Genomic DNA, 15,687 nt, shown 5'->3' on the forward strand with positions numbered 1-15,687 from the left:
TCTACGAAGTAAAAGCTTTTCAGAGACCTGGGAGCAGCTGAAGAAACTGATGGGATATCTGTATATCTGCAGTATTGGACAGTGGTGGAATGTAACTAAGTACATTTACTCAAGTGTACAAATTTGAGGTACTTGTACTTTAATTGAGTCTCTTCTTTTCATGCCACTTTCTGCTTCACCTCTGCTATGTTTTAGGGAGAAATATTACTTTTTACTCCACTTCATTAATGTGACAGCTTAAATTACTTGTTACTTTACTAATTGCGGTAAGATTTTTGCACACGAAACACATGTAGTTTATAAAATATGATGTTTTATTTTAAATTAACAATAGTAGAAGATTAAACACTTAGTTGATTGACAGAACTGTTAGGCCTAAATTTTCCTGATGATACTTACATACTTTTACTTAAGTAACATTTTCAATGTGGGACTTTTACTTGTAACAGAGTATTTTTACAGCGTGGTTTTAGTAGGCTACTTTTACTTAAGTGAAGGATCTGAAATGTATACTTTCTCCAGCACTGGTATTGGACTAAATATAAATAAATGTTACTATATAGACTGGTTGTAACAAACAGCAGAGGGCAGCGATACGCCATTGCAGCGTCTAGTCTGCCTAATCTAAAGAGGAAGAAAAAGGTTGTGTGTTTTATTTAGAAGGTCCATACCGGAAATGCTGTTATGTATTGTAGCGAGTTTCACTCATCTTCCCGTTGACACTCCTCCCTTCTTTAGCCTGACTGTTGTTTTCTCTGTTCAAAGAAAGGAGAGCGAGGGGTTGCATGGATACTGCTGTTGTTGATAACATGTGGACGTTTTTCGATGTATTGTTTGAATCGTGAATGATTCGTGAGTACGTATGGATACAGTCGGTGGGGACAATTGGCGGAGACGCACGAGGAGCGCGCGAGCCTATAAACAAGCTGTAGCACGAGCTGACGAGTCCAGTGTGCTGCGGAGTCTGAGCGTTGGAAACACGGAAGACGGCCATGACATGGAGGAAGCCATCGGCCTCTTCAAGCAGGACAATCTGGAGCGCAGGGTCATGGCGCCCCGCTACAGCCTGCTGCGGGAGGTGGGAAGGGGCACATACGGCGTGGTGTACGAAGCGGTGGCCCGGAGGACCGGTGCGAAAGTTGCCGTGAAGAAACTGCGATGCGACGCGCCGGAAAACGTAGAGCTCGCTTTGCAGGAGTTCTGGGCGCTGGCGAGTCTGGAAAAACGGCATCAAAATGTGGTGCAACTGGAAGAGTGTGTACTACAGAGGAACGGTATGGCCCAGAAAATGAGTCATGGGAACAAAAGGTCCAAACAGTACCTGCGTCTGGTGGAGACTTCACTAAAAGGTGGTGAGGCTCTTTAGCTCTTCAACGTTAGCTGTGTAACGTTATATTAAGAGCTGTATTTTGGTTTAGATATATGCCTAATAAAAAGCAACACTTCAGAAACTATCTGCAGTGTAGCTATGGGTTTTGGTGGTCATCCGATATATCCAAAGAAATGTTAAATTGCAATATATGTTTAATGTACTTCTGACTACTTATTCCAAGCAGGAGGTAGCATTGTTTTTGTCGCCATGACACAGACTCGCTGGGGGATGGGTCGATTTTGTGAGGGAGCTCCCGAGGCACACTGACTAAAATGAAGTCTGCTGTGTTGGCAGTATTCACAGAGGTGTTTTACACATTTATTTGATAGTCATTTAACTTAAACCAAACCCACCACGTCAACAAAGTGTTTGCATTTTAAACCTGTCTTAATGTGCTGTGCTGGTTCCCTTTGCGGTTTCTATGATAAATCACAGTAAGGTAATATTGTGAAACGCAGAATGACCATCACTCTAAACCAGCTGTGTGCAGTTATACCTCCTTATATAGTTATGGCACTTGATCTGTTTACAGGTATTTGAAATATGCATCTCAGTCAAGGACTTGTTGAAGGGGTTTTAGCATCATAAATAGTAGACAGTATATTCATAATGGATACACCTCATTTTTTTGGCTTACAGTGGGTCATTAATGATGCATTTTCTCCTCTAACTGCATCTAAAATGCATGCCATAGCATGTTCAAGATGCTGTGTAATGGTTCCACAGTGTTTCAGCGTGTTGAGTTTCAGATAAATACCACCCACACATAACCTTTTCAAGAAACACCCTAATAAAGAAAGGCAGGGCACATCCAAAGAGATTGGAGTGGAATTGCTTACTGTCAGATGTGCAGAGTGCACATTCACTGGCTTTTGGGAAATTATAAGGACTTAAGCCTGGTATCAAATCGTAAAACAATTATTCACACATATTGTGTTGCATTAAATAACCACAAAAAAATTATATTTTTTAAGCAAAATAGATAATTTTTCTTTGCACATGTAGCTGTTTGAAGTAGTGTATATCATTGCATCACTGTGTGAATGACCGGTGTGCATCCGTTGCAGGTGAGAGAATGCTTGGTCCTCCAGAGGAGTCTTGTTACCTCTGGTTTATCATGGAGTTCTGTGAAGGCGGCGACCTCAACCAGTTCATCCTGTCTCGGCGGCCCGACTCACAAACCAACAACAGCTTTATGCTGCAGCTGACCAGCGCCGTTGCTTTCCTGCATGAAAACAACATTGTCCACAGAGACCTCAAACCTGACAACATCCTCATCTCAGAGAAGTCAGGGACTCCAATTCTCAAGGTGGCCGACTTTGGCCTGAGTAAAGTTTGCGCTGGTTTAGGAAACAGCAACGAGCGTAAAGAAGGCGAAGACAAGAACAAAAATGTTAATGTCAACAAGTTTTGGTTGTCATCGGCATGTGGCTCAGACTTCTATATGGCTCCTGAGGTGTGGGAGGGTCACTACACAGCCAAAGCGGACATATTTGCCCTAGGCATCATTATCTGGGCCATGTTGGAGAGAATTACTTTCATTGATGCTGAGTCTAAGCGGGAGCTGCTGGGTTCTTACGTGAGACAAGGAGTGGACATTGTGCCGGTGGGCGAGGCACTGCTAGAGAATCCAAAGATGATACTAAACATCCCACAGAAACGCAGGTCGTGTATGTCCGATGGAGTGAGGAAGCTGCTGCAGGACATGCTCGCAGTCAACCCTCAGGACCGGCCCGATGCTTTTGAGCTGCAGGCCAGAATGGACCAAGTTACGTGTGCTGCATGACCTTCAACCACATTGTTTCACAGGTACTTATGCCTTCATCTTAACATAATCACCTTGCAAAACTATCAGGTCAGGATTTTTTTTCAGGCAGGATCCAGATCCATGATCTTATCCCGTTTTTATTTTTGCAATGTTGCTACACGATATGGAAAGGTATGGAATTTGATTTTAGTCATTATCAGTTCTGAAGAAGTATGAAAAAACGAGTATGTAAAATATGAATGTTTCTAGACTATTTCCCCACTTCTGTTTTCTAAAATTCAGAATTTCAGTGTTTTTCAGCCAAAATATTTACCACTGTGTGAGAGTGTGGCCAGAGCGAAATTGATGGTGTCCTGAGCAGAGAATGCCTTGATGGCTGGCTGATCGCTGGTAACTCGCTGTTCACTGATCCATAGGGTTGTGCATCTCTCCCTTAAGAGACGATCGGATGCATATCTAGATATGTGGCCTATGATACAGTACATTTTAATGTGCAACAATTAATTCGAAGTTGAATCGATTCGGTACGATTTCATGAGATGCGATTCAATCGGATGGATGACTATCAGTCAACAGACAACAATCTCTCTGCAAAGGCAGATCATAAAGACATTTTAATCGTTCACAATCTAATATCAGCCCTTATAATCACCCCATGACTTCTTTGAACCTGTTAATGTGCTATCTGCCTCGTTTATGAATTACTGCACATCTTATTTAAAGGACAATTCCGGGGCAAAGTGTACAGACAGTTTATTAAAAAGATAGATTATAATGACAGTAGCGTTCATGTTTACGTGCGGGCGCCATCTTGGAAAACAGTCATTCATCGTTCGACTGCTCATGACTGTTTTCCAGGATGGCGCCCTCATGTAAACATGAACGCTACTGTCTTTATAATCTACCTTTTTAATAAACTGTCTGTACACTTACAAAGTTCTCAATGCTTCGGTTTACATGTAGGGACCCTAATTATACTACCGTTGAAGTGTGGTGCTATTTTGAGCCTTGTTAGTGGTATAAAATAGCGATTTACCATCTGCCCCAAAAGCTAGCATCCGCAGCTATCCACCAATTTGCGGTAGCTTGTTTAAAGCTAGAGACGCATTCGATTAGCATGAAAACACATCCCAGAGAATGTTCGACTCGGTATACATATGTTATTAACCCCTAGGTTCATTTTGTGCCAGAATTATCCTTTTAATGTGGAAATACTATTTGTATGTAACCTGGAAACCAGCTGAATCTGCCAGCTCATGTTTAATTTGCTGTGGCAGATACATCTGGGCCCCTCCCGTTCATACAGATTTCCAGACGTCCAGAATTTGCACAGGCCGATCACAACTGTTTATCTCACATGGGGCGGGTTTAAGACAATTTCTGACAGAGGAATTCTCTGTCCAGCTTAATGCGCCAGGCTCAGGATACTCAGAACAAACTGTCAAACTAGGCGGTGCTGATCAAATATGAATCAAGATTATGTTACTGTAGTGCATATTTCTCGCCTCAAAGTTTTCAGGAACGCATTGCAGTGTCCGGTTTAACTGTAATTAAAGAAAGTTTGTGACCTTGTCGCCATTTTTTTCCTGCTTCAAAATGGACCACGCAACTTGCGTGTGTCCCTCAGCACTATGACGTTTCTTTGCTCTGATTGGTTGTAGGTCCCGTTTCACCGCTCTGATTGGTTGTATGTCTATCTAATTGCATGCAGAGGAATTCAATATACATGGTTTTGAGGCGTTGAGAGAGTCCCGTACACGTACAGTCAACATCACTGCCCCCGTATTTGTTGGTCTTAATGTAACTTTAGTGTCTTTCCATGTTTCGTAACTTTAGTGACTGCCTTCAGTGTATGTGCTCAGTGTATGTGCTCAGTGTCTTGCACAACCACCCCCTTGCGCAACCACCCTCTGCACTCTCAGCCAAGAAATGGTAGTGTCTGTTATTGTATTTACTTACAAATGTCAAGAAATAAACGTAAGTAGATTTGATTAGGGATACCAAAGGATCAAACTGATACAATACTGAATTCACATAAAATGCTCTCTGACCTAAACCCTAGGTTTGTATCTGGATATCTTACCTTGATAAAGACAACCACATTGATGCAGTTGTAATTACACACAGAGTATTGTAATCGGAACGCTATCCAATTGGTCAGACCAATACTGGAGGTGGTCTGGCTCACATTGTGACCAAATCTCAGTCGGGGGTAAATGCAATCTGTAGTCTGGCTACATTCTTGAGAAAAGAATCCTGTGAGCATGTTAAAAGGTCACCTAACACTGCTGCCTAACCCGGCTCTCTCAAGTTGCCCAACAAAAAGCCACAGGCAAGGAAATCAGTAGAGCACATACAGCAGCATTATTTCTCTTCACCTGGACGGCACCATGTTTGTTTGACATGTCTGCACACACAACAGTATGTGTTGTTAAACTGGACGGGCCCAATAACCTCTGAATAGTTCTACTTGTTGTTACATTGCAATGTGAGCAGCAGCCATTTGTCGCATTATGTCGGCAGGATCATTTAAAAGGCAACCGCGACTATTGTGCGTCTGCCCTATTTCTGATAGCGTGGCGGAAGAAATTTTGCCATGGCGTACCGCCACAATAAAATCAACATGGAGGAGACACTGGCTGAAATGACTATTCGAATGTGACTTTTTTTCTAAATATGTTGGCAAACGTTAGCTAATCTCCATCTTCTCGCCTTGGCCTACCCACATGTGTCACTCATGTCATGTCTCATGAACAATAATTTAGCGGGAGTGAGAAACACAAGGCATTGTGAGGTCTAAGCTAACGTTACGTACCGTACGTTAGTGCAACATTACGGAGCTAACTTTTCATACCGAGTTAACTTAGTACAAGGGGGAGTGACAGGCCGCGGCTGGATATCGTAACGAAGGATGGGAAATAGTTTTAACATGACTTTAAAATCGACATCCACGGAGCCAAAGTGCTTACGTTAATATTAGTTAGCTTGTTCTTGTTTTCTAACTGCGTCGCAAGGTATAGTAACGTTAGCGTAGCTGGGAGCTTCATGGAGACAGCTAAAGGTAATGTTAGCTGCCCTCTGTCAGAGTTAGCTTCGACTTCATATATTACCTTCTAATAGCTGTATTCTCAGTAACATGACAATCTGTAACAATAAGAAACAGGTTGCTTATAAATCACTAAAATAGTAGTGACAGCACAGTTTGGCTTGGTTATTAATGCTTGTTATTAATGATTTGTGTTTGTCGCTCTGTGCTTGTTGTGGAAAATTAATGTAAACAAAGTTGCCTGCAGGTCCCCTCAAGGCCAGGCTGATGTTATAAGATCTTCTAGGGCAGTCATTCCCAAACTGTGATCCGTGAGGGTACTGCAGGTGGTCCCTGGAAAAGCAAAATAAAATAATAGTTTTTTAACTTTCATTTTACAAGGACATTCTCATAAAAATTAAGAATATGTATATTGATATACAATTTTAATTCAATTGTCATGTTATTGTGTGATTACTAAAATAGGCTAGTGGCGCTCAGGCGTGACATTCAAATCCAAACTCGAAGATTAATAATCCCCTAAAATCGCCAAAGGTTTTGAAATTTTGACTATATCCAAGTGTTCTTATACTCTATATATTTAATACTCCATTGCTATGGAAATAAGCCTGTTGTTCAAATGAACCTGATTATGCCCTCAGGTGCTTGAGTAAATAAATAAATTAAATATGTGGCAGCCGTTGTGCGCGGTAAACTTTCTTTTAACACGCCTGTTGTACTGATGCGATGACCAGTTAGACTAGTTTTAGTGCTAGCAGGATGTAGTTAGTAGTAAGAGGTGCATATTAATTCAGGTAGGACTGTGTGTAGACATATTTTATTATGTGTATTATGAGGTGGTCCGCGAAAATTCTTGATTACAAATTGTGGTCCACATACACACAAAGTTTGAAAACCCATGCTCTAGTGGACAGAAGGTGTAACAACAACCACATGCTTCTAGTATATAGTGGCATTGACAGTGCATAAGCCAGAGTAGTGTAGTACATATTATTTAACAGGCTGCAATTGAGCATTAAATATTCGAATATTATTTGAATATAAAAATAATAATCGAATGGAATTCGAATGGTATTATAGAGGAAGATTGACAGCTCTACTACACATGGTATTTTGATGTGTCAGATGCACATTCATTCATTCAACATTTGGGCAAATATAAGTATTGAATCGGATTTTGTATCGACAGATGGGTAATATAAAAGGATCAGGAACCGGGCCGAAAAAAAGTTGATCGAGACATCCCTGTCTTAACCAAGCCATGACATGTTGGGCCTGTTGCTTTTTCTTTGGTTTAGCTGGAGTTGAATGTTAAGTCTTGAAGATCTCCATTTCATTCTCTTTGGCGGCAACTATGGTGATAAGCCATAGTTTCAGGTGTGTTTTGGCTCTCACCATGGATCCAGGGTTTTTCCTGGCTCAGAATAGGCCTTTGGGGGCGACTACGCACTGCAGTAGTCTGGAGTCTGTTACCTTATTTGGCAGAAATTTATGCATTTTCCTGTTGTTTCTGACAATTTGATAAACAAACATGTATATTATGCTTGAGTAAATAAAACCTCAATTAACAAAACTGTTTGAAAAAATATTAACATTTAAATAAATCACTACAGCCTGACCCTGGGGTAAGATTAGCTCTCCTATTCAAGTTTATGTTTTGCTTGTTCCACGGTTGTTGTTGTTTTTATTCTCCAATTATTTTAATTTTGGTGCTGGTGATTTTCCTTTGGGGCTAGCTAAAACCATTTTGGGGGGCACCAAAAACTCCTATGTAGGAAAAACCACGGGGTCTCACTTCTCAGAGATCCAAACAGGACGGCGCTTCACACACAAGGGAAGGGTGAGTCTGTTGCGCTAGCTCCGCCTACCCTCTCTGGTGGACCAATCACTGCTGGGTGATGGAAAACGATCACTAACTGTGCGCCGAGTTTGATGTTTCCTGTCAATGTTGCTTTCATCAGTGGGCCATAGACTCAATCACTATTATGTTACCTCATTCAGTGATGGATAGGGACCAAACAGACATTTATTTAAATAAAAATCTTTCAGATTATTACTTTAAAGTTCAAGATGATTTAATCAAACAACATTAATATAAACATTTTGTTATTAAATTCCACTCACCTGCATTGAATTGAGTTGGTGACAAAAGTCAAATCATGTCCAATCCTCAACACATACATTATGTGCTTGTGTGGGTACAGCTAGGGATAAGTGAGAATGATTTTGTGATTTGGGTGAACTAACCCTTCAAATATTAGGGGTTGTCCTGTACATTTTGGATAATTTTTCACTAGTATATACAAAGACTTTGAATAGAGGCAGTCCATGGCATATTGTCATGTTAGGTACCCAATAGCAACAGACTGTGTTCTGTTACGTTCCATCTGTTGGCCAAATTCCTATGCTAAATAAAATTGACAAGTCAGCACTGGTCATTAAACTGTGTTGTCTCTGTGGGCTGCAGGATAAAGCTCTCAATACCCTCAGTATACCTCTTTTAAGTCTGTTATGTAACCGAGTGCGTGTAGAAAACGCACTCGGTTACATAACGGACTTAAAAGAGGTTCCTATGACTGCATAGCTGGGCACAAACTGCGGCTACACAGCAGTCCCTAAGGCTCTGGCTCCTCACTGCCACACAATGGCTGATGATAATCCTCAACACACTGGTTTACAGGCTGACGTGATGTCAGACATGCAAAGTGTGTTGTGTGAGTTGGAGAGCTATTGGGAAGTGTTTGTGGCCCTGCAGTCAGCTGTCTGGTCAGTGCAATTGACAGCAGGCCTGCCTCAGTAAAAACCTCCTGATGGTCTGTCCCACTACTCCTCATATGCTCAATAAACGCCTTCACTGCTATACCTATGTCAGCTTTACTCACTGTTGCTTAGGGTTGGGCATCGGGTTTTTAACAATACTGCTGGTCCCAACAGTAGCGTAACCGTTAATAGGGTTCCTCTTTCAATACACTACACAGTGTGTACATAACACTCTACTTATAAATATGTCCAGTAGATCTCAAGAACTCGCACTCGACACTGCACTCCGCAGTCAACCGAAATGGGAAGTCGATCTGATCAACAGCTGTCGATAAAATCGAAGGACAGACCGATACTCCTTCCATTTTAGTTGTGTGTGCATCTCTCAGCACTTTGTGGGCATTGCTGTAAAAGAGTCGGAGACAATTTTCATTGCTGCAATTACTCAGCAAATCGTTGAAAAGCTAACGTTAGTGCGCTAGCACGCTGCAATCATGTCCGATGGCAGACAGAATTGCAAAATAAAAAGCAATCCAACAGCACATTATACAATGTAAACAAAGACGTTTTCTTGTGGCGGCCTTTATAAAATGAGCAGTGGTGAAAGTTATTATAGTCCATGGATGTATTAAGAGAACGTTATAGCGAATCCAGGGAAGATGGGTAGATCGTTTCACCACTGCTCATTTTATAAAGGCCGTCTTTGTTTACGTTCTATAATGTGCTGTTGGATTGCTTTTTATTTTTGCAATTCTGTCTGCCATTGGACATGATTGCCGCGTGCTAGCTAGCAGAGCTAATGTTAGCGCACTAACACTGCTAGCTAACATCGGCAGTCAAACAAACCTCAATGATCCAATGTCTTTTTGATAATCTACATATTTTTCTTGCAGTAGCCTTTCTACAATAAGCCGTGCTAAAAGTTACTATAATCCGTTCAAGAGTTGATAAGCAGACAGATTAGCTAGCTAGTTGATAAGTTGTCTACTTCCACTTTATAAACTGATAACCATAGCAGCTAACATTAACGTTCCATCGCTGCTGGAGCGTCAGCTACTTTAGCAATGTATAACGTTAGTAGGGTTAATGAACGATTAATTGCATTTCCAATAATATCGCAATATGTTAAAACGCAATTTCCTAATCGCAAAGGCTGCGATTTGGTCACGTGACTCACGAGAGCAAATCAGTCTGCACTCTGCCGAGAAAGCATCAACTTGGCACGCTAACGCTACGCTGTACCTTGAGCAGATTATATATAGGTATATATAAGGGTTTTATTCGGGCTCGAGTCCATACATGCAGTTAATGGATACAGGCACGCAGAACTGAAGGCTCGGTTAGCAACGACTAGCTCTGATTAGTGGTTAGCTCCAGTTAGCTAGCGCCGTTATAAAGATATGGAGTGGAGGAGACTGCCGCGGAGAGGGGTAACAACCAGACTCTGATAAATGACGTTTGGGGAGCTTTCACAGCAGCGTGGCCGCGTTGTTTCAACGGTTTTATTAGTACAGTTAATCCCACAACAAGACCACCAGCAGCATGCTACTACTAATGTAACGATAGCCTCTCTGAGCAAGTGCAACGTTGACGCTGTCATGCACACTTCCTGAGGGGAGGGAGGGGCTGGAGGCAGCTCCTGTGTGCGCTGTAAAAAAAAAAAATGCACCGTTGTGTATGTACTATATTTTTACGTATTTAACTGTCTAGTAAAGTTCAAAGACAGTGTTTAAAAAGTGCAATCCCCATGTTTACATATGTTTATTACAGTAAATAATAATTCAATAATCTAAATACTACTAAGTGTGGTAAAGCCACATATTTGTTTTTATATTTCTGCAATCTGCACTTTAGTTTGTGTGATTTATTTCTGACTTTCATATGAATGTTTACACCAGGCTTGGTCAGTGCTCAATATACTACTGTGACTGAAGTAGTTAAATAAAAGATGTCATTCATATAAGTGGAGGGGGAAGAATACTTATTTTCGTACTTATCACGCTGTTGGATGCTGTCCTCCTCTCCTACTTCAATGCCTAACGAATCTGTCTCTCTCTCTCTCTGACCCTGTCTTTCACTGGTTGAAGCCTGAAAATATTGTAAACAAATTAATAACAAAACTGGTTGGACTGTTCTCCTGTTTGTCTCCGGTTCAGGCTGGTCCTCATCCTCAACACGTGCCTTTTTCAGTCGCGGAAAATACTTTTCAATACTCATATGAATTGAAGCAGCAAACATTCAGTGTAAGAGTAAAAAATGACATAACATTAATACGTTTATTTGATTCACGGCTGCTACATATAGTGTTTTGACCTCGACAACCCAACTGCATTTTAGCGCAAACTTGCGACTAGTTAACTTTCTAAAGCAGGCGCAATCGCTTGTTTGCTAAGAGTCGGGACGGGAATTTCGCCAGCCATCTTTTCTTCTTATGTAGAGACGCTGTGTGCATGGTGGGAGGAGGTGTGTGTGTGTGTGTGTGTGTGTGTGTGTGAGAGCGAGCGAGCGAGACGCAAGTGACAGTGAGATGGAGGAGAGCAGGGAGAGAAAATCCAGCTGAACGTGTTTTAAATAGCATTATTTAAAAAAATAAATTGATAACGAACACAATTTGCGGCGGCCAGTGTTGATAGTGAGGCGCACCACCACACATTAGTCTATGTGTGGGAAACACTGGGATATGCTCGCTTAGCTTCACCGCAGTCGTATGTGTCAGTGGCCGCGGGTAAGAGGTCGAGGGGTGTGGCGATGACATCATCGATACGCAAGTATGCAGCTTTGCCGTCCAAACGAAGCCAAAAGGGAGCTGTTTTCAGTTTCAAAAAAGTGGGTTTTCAGGCAGTGCGTTTACAGGATTCGTTTGGACGACGGGCCCAAACGATGCTAAACGTGTTTGCACCAAAAAGCGTCTCCGTGTGGATGGCCTCTTAAATTAGCAGTATTCCAGCCTCAGACTTTTTTCTCTCTACTCAAGGTGACCATGTCCCACATAGACAAACTGTAAATTCTCAGTTTGTGCCTGTTACTGTTGAACCACGTGTTTTTTTTTTTTTCATTTTAAATGACAATTTTTGTCATTTTAAATGACAATGTTGCTGTTTTCTCTGCAGACTTGTGTTTCTACCGGGAGCTGCTACATCAGCGAGGGTCTGGCTGCTTTGAGCTGAAGACTGTGAAGATAAAGGAGAAGCATAGGAAACTCGTGACTCGTCAAGTTTGGATGCTGAAATGGGATTTTTGTTTTCTTTGAACTTGTTTACAGTGAGGTCATCTGCCAATTCAATAGAGAATATTTGTGACCTGCATATTATGATAAAGCAAGAAAACATTATTCCTGCTGCTTAGTAGGAAGCTTGATTTAAACGGATGTAACCATCCCTTCATCAAAGAATAGAGGTCTGGAGAAATTCCCATCAGAAAACATGATGGTGACACTGCTTAACGAAGGACGGTGCATCGATTGACTCTAAATGTAAGCTAAGGTGTGTGTGTGTGTGTGTGTGTGTGTGTGTGTGTGTGTGTGTGTGTGTGTGTGTAGGCGATCGTCTCCATGTGTCGGGCATTTTGATAATATTGGATGAAAACATCAGATGCCCACTGCTACTGCAAACCTCTCACTTCAAGTGGTGGAGTTTCTGTTGTCTAAAACTTCAGTGGAGTCTGGTCATTAGTCAGATGTTTGACTTTGCTGCCAGTTTGGATTGTATTCCCCATGCTGTGGTCGTGGTCGCCACACTAGGGAACGTCATTGCCCTGTGTTGCCCCAGGGAGATTTGACGGCTTTATTTACTGACAAAAAAAAGCATGTCAACATCCTTTTTCTGTTGTTGGGTTTGAATTTCTCCAGACATCTGTTGGTTTACATGGAAGAACACTACACATGAGTCATGGTTAGTTATTAGAAGTGAGTGACTGTAAAATCTTCTGTCATATTATAATTTATATACACAGTTTCATATATTCATATATACAGCCAGTTTTCTGTAAATTCAATTGAGACTGTTAGTTCATCTTAAAAACTTGCAAAAATCCTGTGATTTCAGTACTGTGATCAAGTCATCATGTTCATTAACTCGCAGCATTGCCTGCTATCTCCTAAAGCATCCAAAGCTTTTAAAGTGATCGTTAACTTAACAATAATGCAGAATTTGTAACGGTTGACAAATGTCTTTAATCCCACAGTAAAAACCTTATAAGCCACTGGATAATGCTAGATATTTTTAGCCTGGGTTTTGATCACTTCATAATTCTGCCACCTTCCTAAGGTTCACATCAGTGTTGTCTTCATTTAAAGCTCAAATAGTGAAACCTAGTTAGCAGACTGGGTTTCACAGAAGATTTGTCTGAGAGTTTCTCATGGACGTGGATATAGAATTTTTGCTGGCATAAATGCAAAAGCTATGTAAGGAAATCCCAGGTCAAATTTAAGCGTAATTGTAGTTAAAATAGTTTAAAAAGTTAATTTTCATACTCTTTACAAACATATGTGAAAATGTCTGTTATAAGTACATGGGGAAAGCTAAAAGAAAAGAAAAGCAGAAACACGCCCTGAACTAGACACACGTGATGGGTGTGAATGTTTAGAGTATATCTGGTGACATGCAGGACATACACAGGCCTGACATTACCTTACCCCTCTTCTTTGCCTTTGACTAGAAATCCAATGCTGAGCGCAGCTTGTTTTGATTTCATGGACACTTGATTTTCACTGTAATCTCATTGGTTATACCTAGTGAAGCTTTGAATTTGCTAGTCAGGTAACATTTAGATCAGCTGTTTTATTGTTCTTTGATTTGGCACTCCAAATACATTATTCATGGTATATGGTCTCGATAATTTAGTTTCTTCAGTATTTTGGGTGTAATTATGGATGAGGAATGATGAATGTATTATTACTATACATATATTATTTACTATTTGGAATTGTACTGTTTTTCTGTAGAACATTTATTTGTTAAGTAAAATCTTATTTTTAAAGGGAACTGAAGATTGAGTATTTGAACAGGTGCCATTCATGTTAAAGGAGCAAAGCCGCAGAGCTATTTCTTAGCGTTTCGGGTGGATTACGAGTTCTAAACTGTGATGAATAGGATGTGTTTCTTGTTGAGAAATAATCACACTTAATCTAAGTGTTGCTAAAATCAGCCACAGGCCGTTTGTGAGGTCTAATAGTGCCTGTGATGTGAAAAAAAAAAACGAGTTTAGAAGCATGTTGGAACATTTGTACTGTGAACCAGCTGAATATTGTGTCTCGGTTGATCTTTTTGCCCTGAAACCAAAGGTCTGTAGTCTGTTTATATGTTGAACTAAACTGGGAACCTGAATGTTTTCAACGAATCCTATTTCTTTTTTAATTGTACTACCTCATGTTTCTGCACATTTTCACATTTCCTTTTCTGAGCCATAGTTACATTTTTCCAACAAAGACATTCCTCAGTTAGAGATTTTAAGACTTTTATTTAATGTCATCAACGTATTTGTTAGATGTGGGAAGTTTTCCTTGGATTGTGAATGCATCACATTGGTTTGGAATAAGTGAAGTTTGACTTCTCTCTGTTGCTTTGACTGTTTCTTTCTGTTTTTGCTGATGCATTCTGAGAAATGGGTTTACATTGGTCCAGATGTTTACACACCTTTAGCTCAACACAGGCCGTGATATACTGAGTTAATTTCTTCAACTTCTGTGAAAATGGTTCCTCAGTTCCCATAATGTATGTGCAGTGTTTTATTGTGTAGGGTAGGAATGATCATCTTGAACTGAAGGTGAGCTAAAGCTTGACACTCACACAGTTCTTTATTCTGATTTCTGAGGAACTGCTTTCATTTTACTTTAATTTAGAGGAATGTACTTAAAATGTCAAGCGATTCAAGCAAACCCTCAACATATTCCCCTTAAGTCTGTGTAGCTGCCCCTGGAGGTTTTCCTTTGGTGTTGGAATAATGTACCTGTATAGTGTGCAGTAACACTACGTTTGACTAAACTCTGATGACTAATGGGTCACTTTTGTTACATGCAACACTTTTCTATGCAACTCTACCTTCCTGTGGAACAATCCAGGTGTGGCTCATTCTCTTTTAGTCCTCTGCTTCTCATCCTGACAGGAACTGGACTATACCACTGGACCTTGTGTTCAGATGACTTGACCCTTTATTTCAACATTACAGTCCTTGGTTGTACATGATGCTAAAGCTGTTTGCTTGAATTAAAGGTGCAGTAGGTAAGCATTATAAAACTTTGTCATATTTGCTGAAATTGACCCCATGTTTGAGTAGAAACTACACAAAGCAGGTAATTTGGCACCACCTACAGCCTGTAGTGCGATTTGCAAAAATCCACCGCTCCCTGTTCAGATGCACCAATTAAGGCTGGGGGGGGGGGGGTCTAACTGTGTGTCAATCACTGCTCATGCACACGCACAAGAATGAATATTCTCCCTTGTGGGGGGAGGGGCTTAGGAAACCATTTTGGGCTTTAGCGGAGAGGGGGGAGGGACTGAGAAGTTGTCAATGTTCAAATTTTTTGGTTAAGTCCTGGGTCTTCACAATCCTACCTATGGCACCTTTAAAAGAAAAAATGTTTTTATTGCTGACTTTGTACATAGCTGGGCTCTGTTTCAATAAAGGTTGGAAATACCTCGTATCTGTGCGAATTCTTAACATTTTTATGACAATGATTGGAATGTGTAGGAGATATGAGAAGACGTTCAGTATAGCTTGAGAATGCTCAGGAAAATTATGAGC

The 15,687-nt window shown here is 40.8% G+C and overlaps 1 protein-coding gene across 1 annotated transcript; it reads left to right on the plus strand.

Moving 5' to 3' along the window:
• Positions 1-715: 715 nt before the first annotated feature.
• On the plus strand, positions 716-15,586 carry LOC144517302 (serine/threonine-protein kinase 35-like). The gene is made up of 3 exons (XM_078249352.1): positions 716-1,349; positions 2,440-3,181; positions 12,057-15,586. Exons 1-2 carry the CDS (start codon positions 863-865, stop codon positions 3,156-3,158), a joined length of 1,206 nt encoding a protein of 401 aa, XP_078105478.1. The 5' UTR covers positions 716-862; the 3' UTR covers positions 3,159-3,181; positions 12,057-15,586.
• Positions 15,587-15,687: the final 101 nt, after the last annotated feature.

Source organism: Sander vitreus, chromosome 4, assembly GCF_031162955.1.
Source record: "Sander vitreus isolate 19-12246 chromosome 4, sanVit1, whole genome shotgun sequence".
NCBI classification, from domain to species: Eukaryota; Metazoa; Chordata; class Actinopteri; order Perciformes; family Percidae; genus Sander; species Sander vitreus.

Excerpts from the sequence above, each read along its gene's own strand:
- LOC144517302 (XM_078249352.1), top strand. The coding sequence starts at position 863 with ATGGATACAGTCGGTGGGGACAATTGGCGGAGACGCACGAGGAGCGCG. Across the intron at positions 1,350-2,439 it reads GGTGGAGACTTCACTAAAAG|GTGAGAGAATGCTTGGTCCT; the intron begins GTGGTGAGGCTC and ends CATCCGTTGCAG.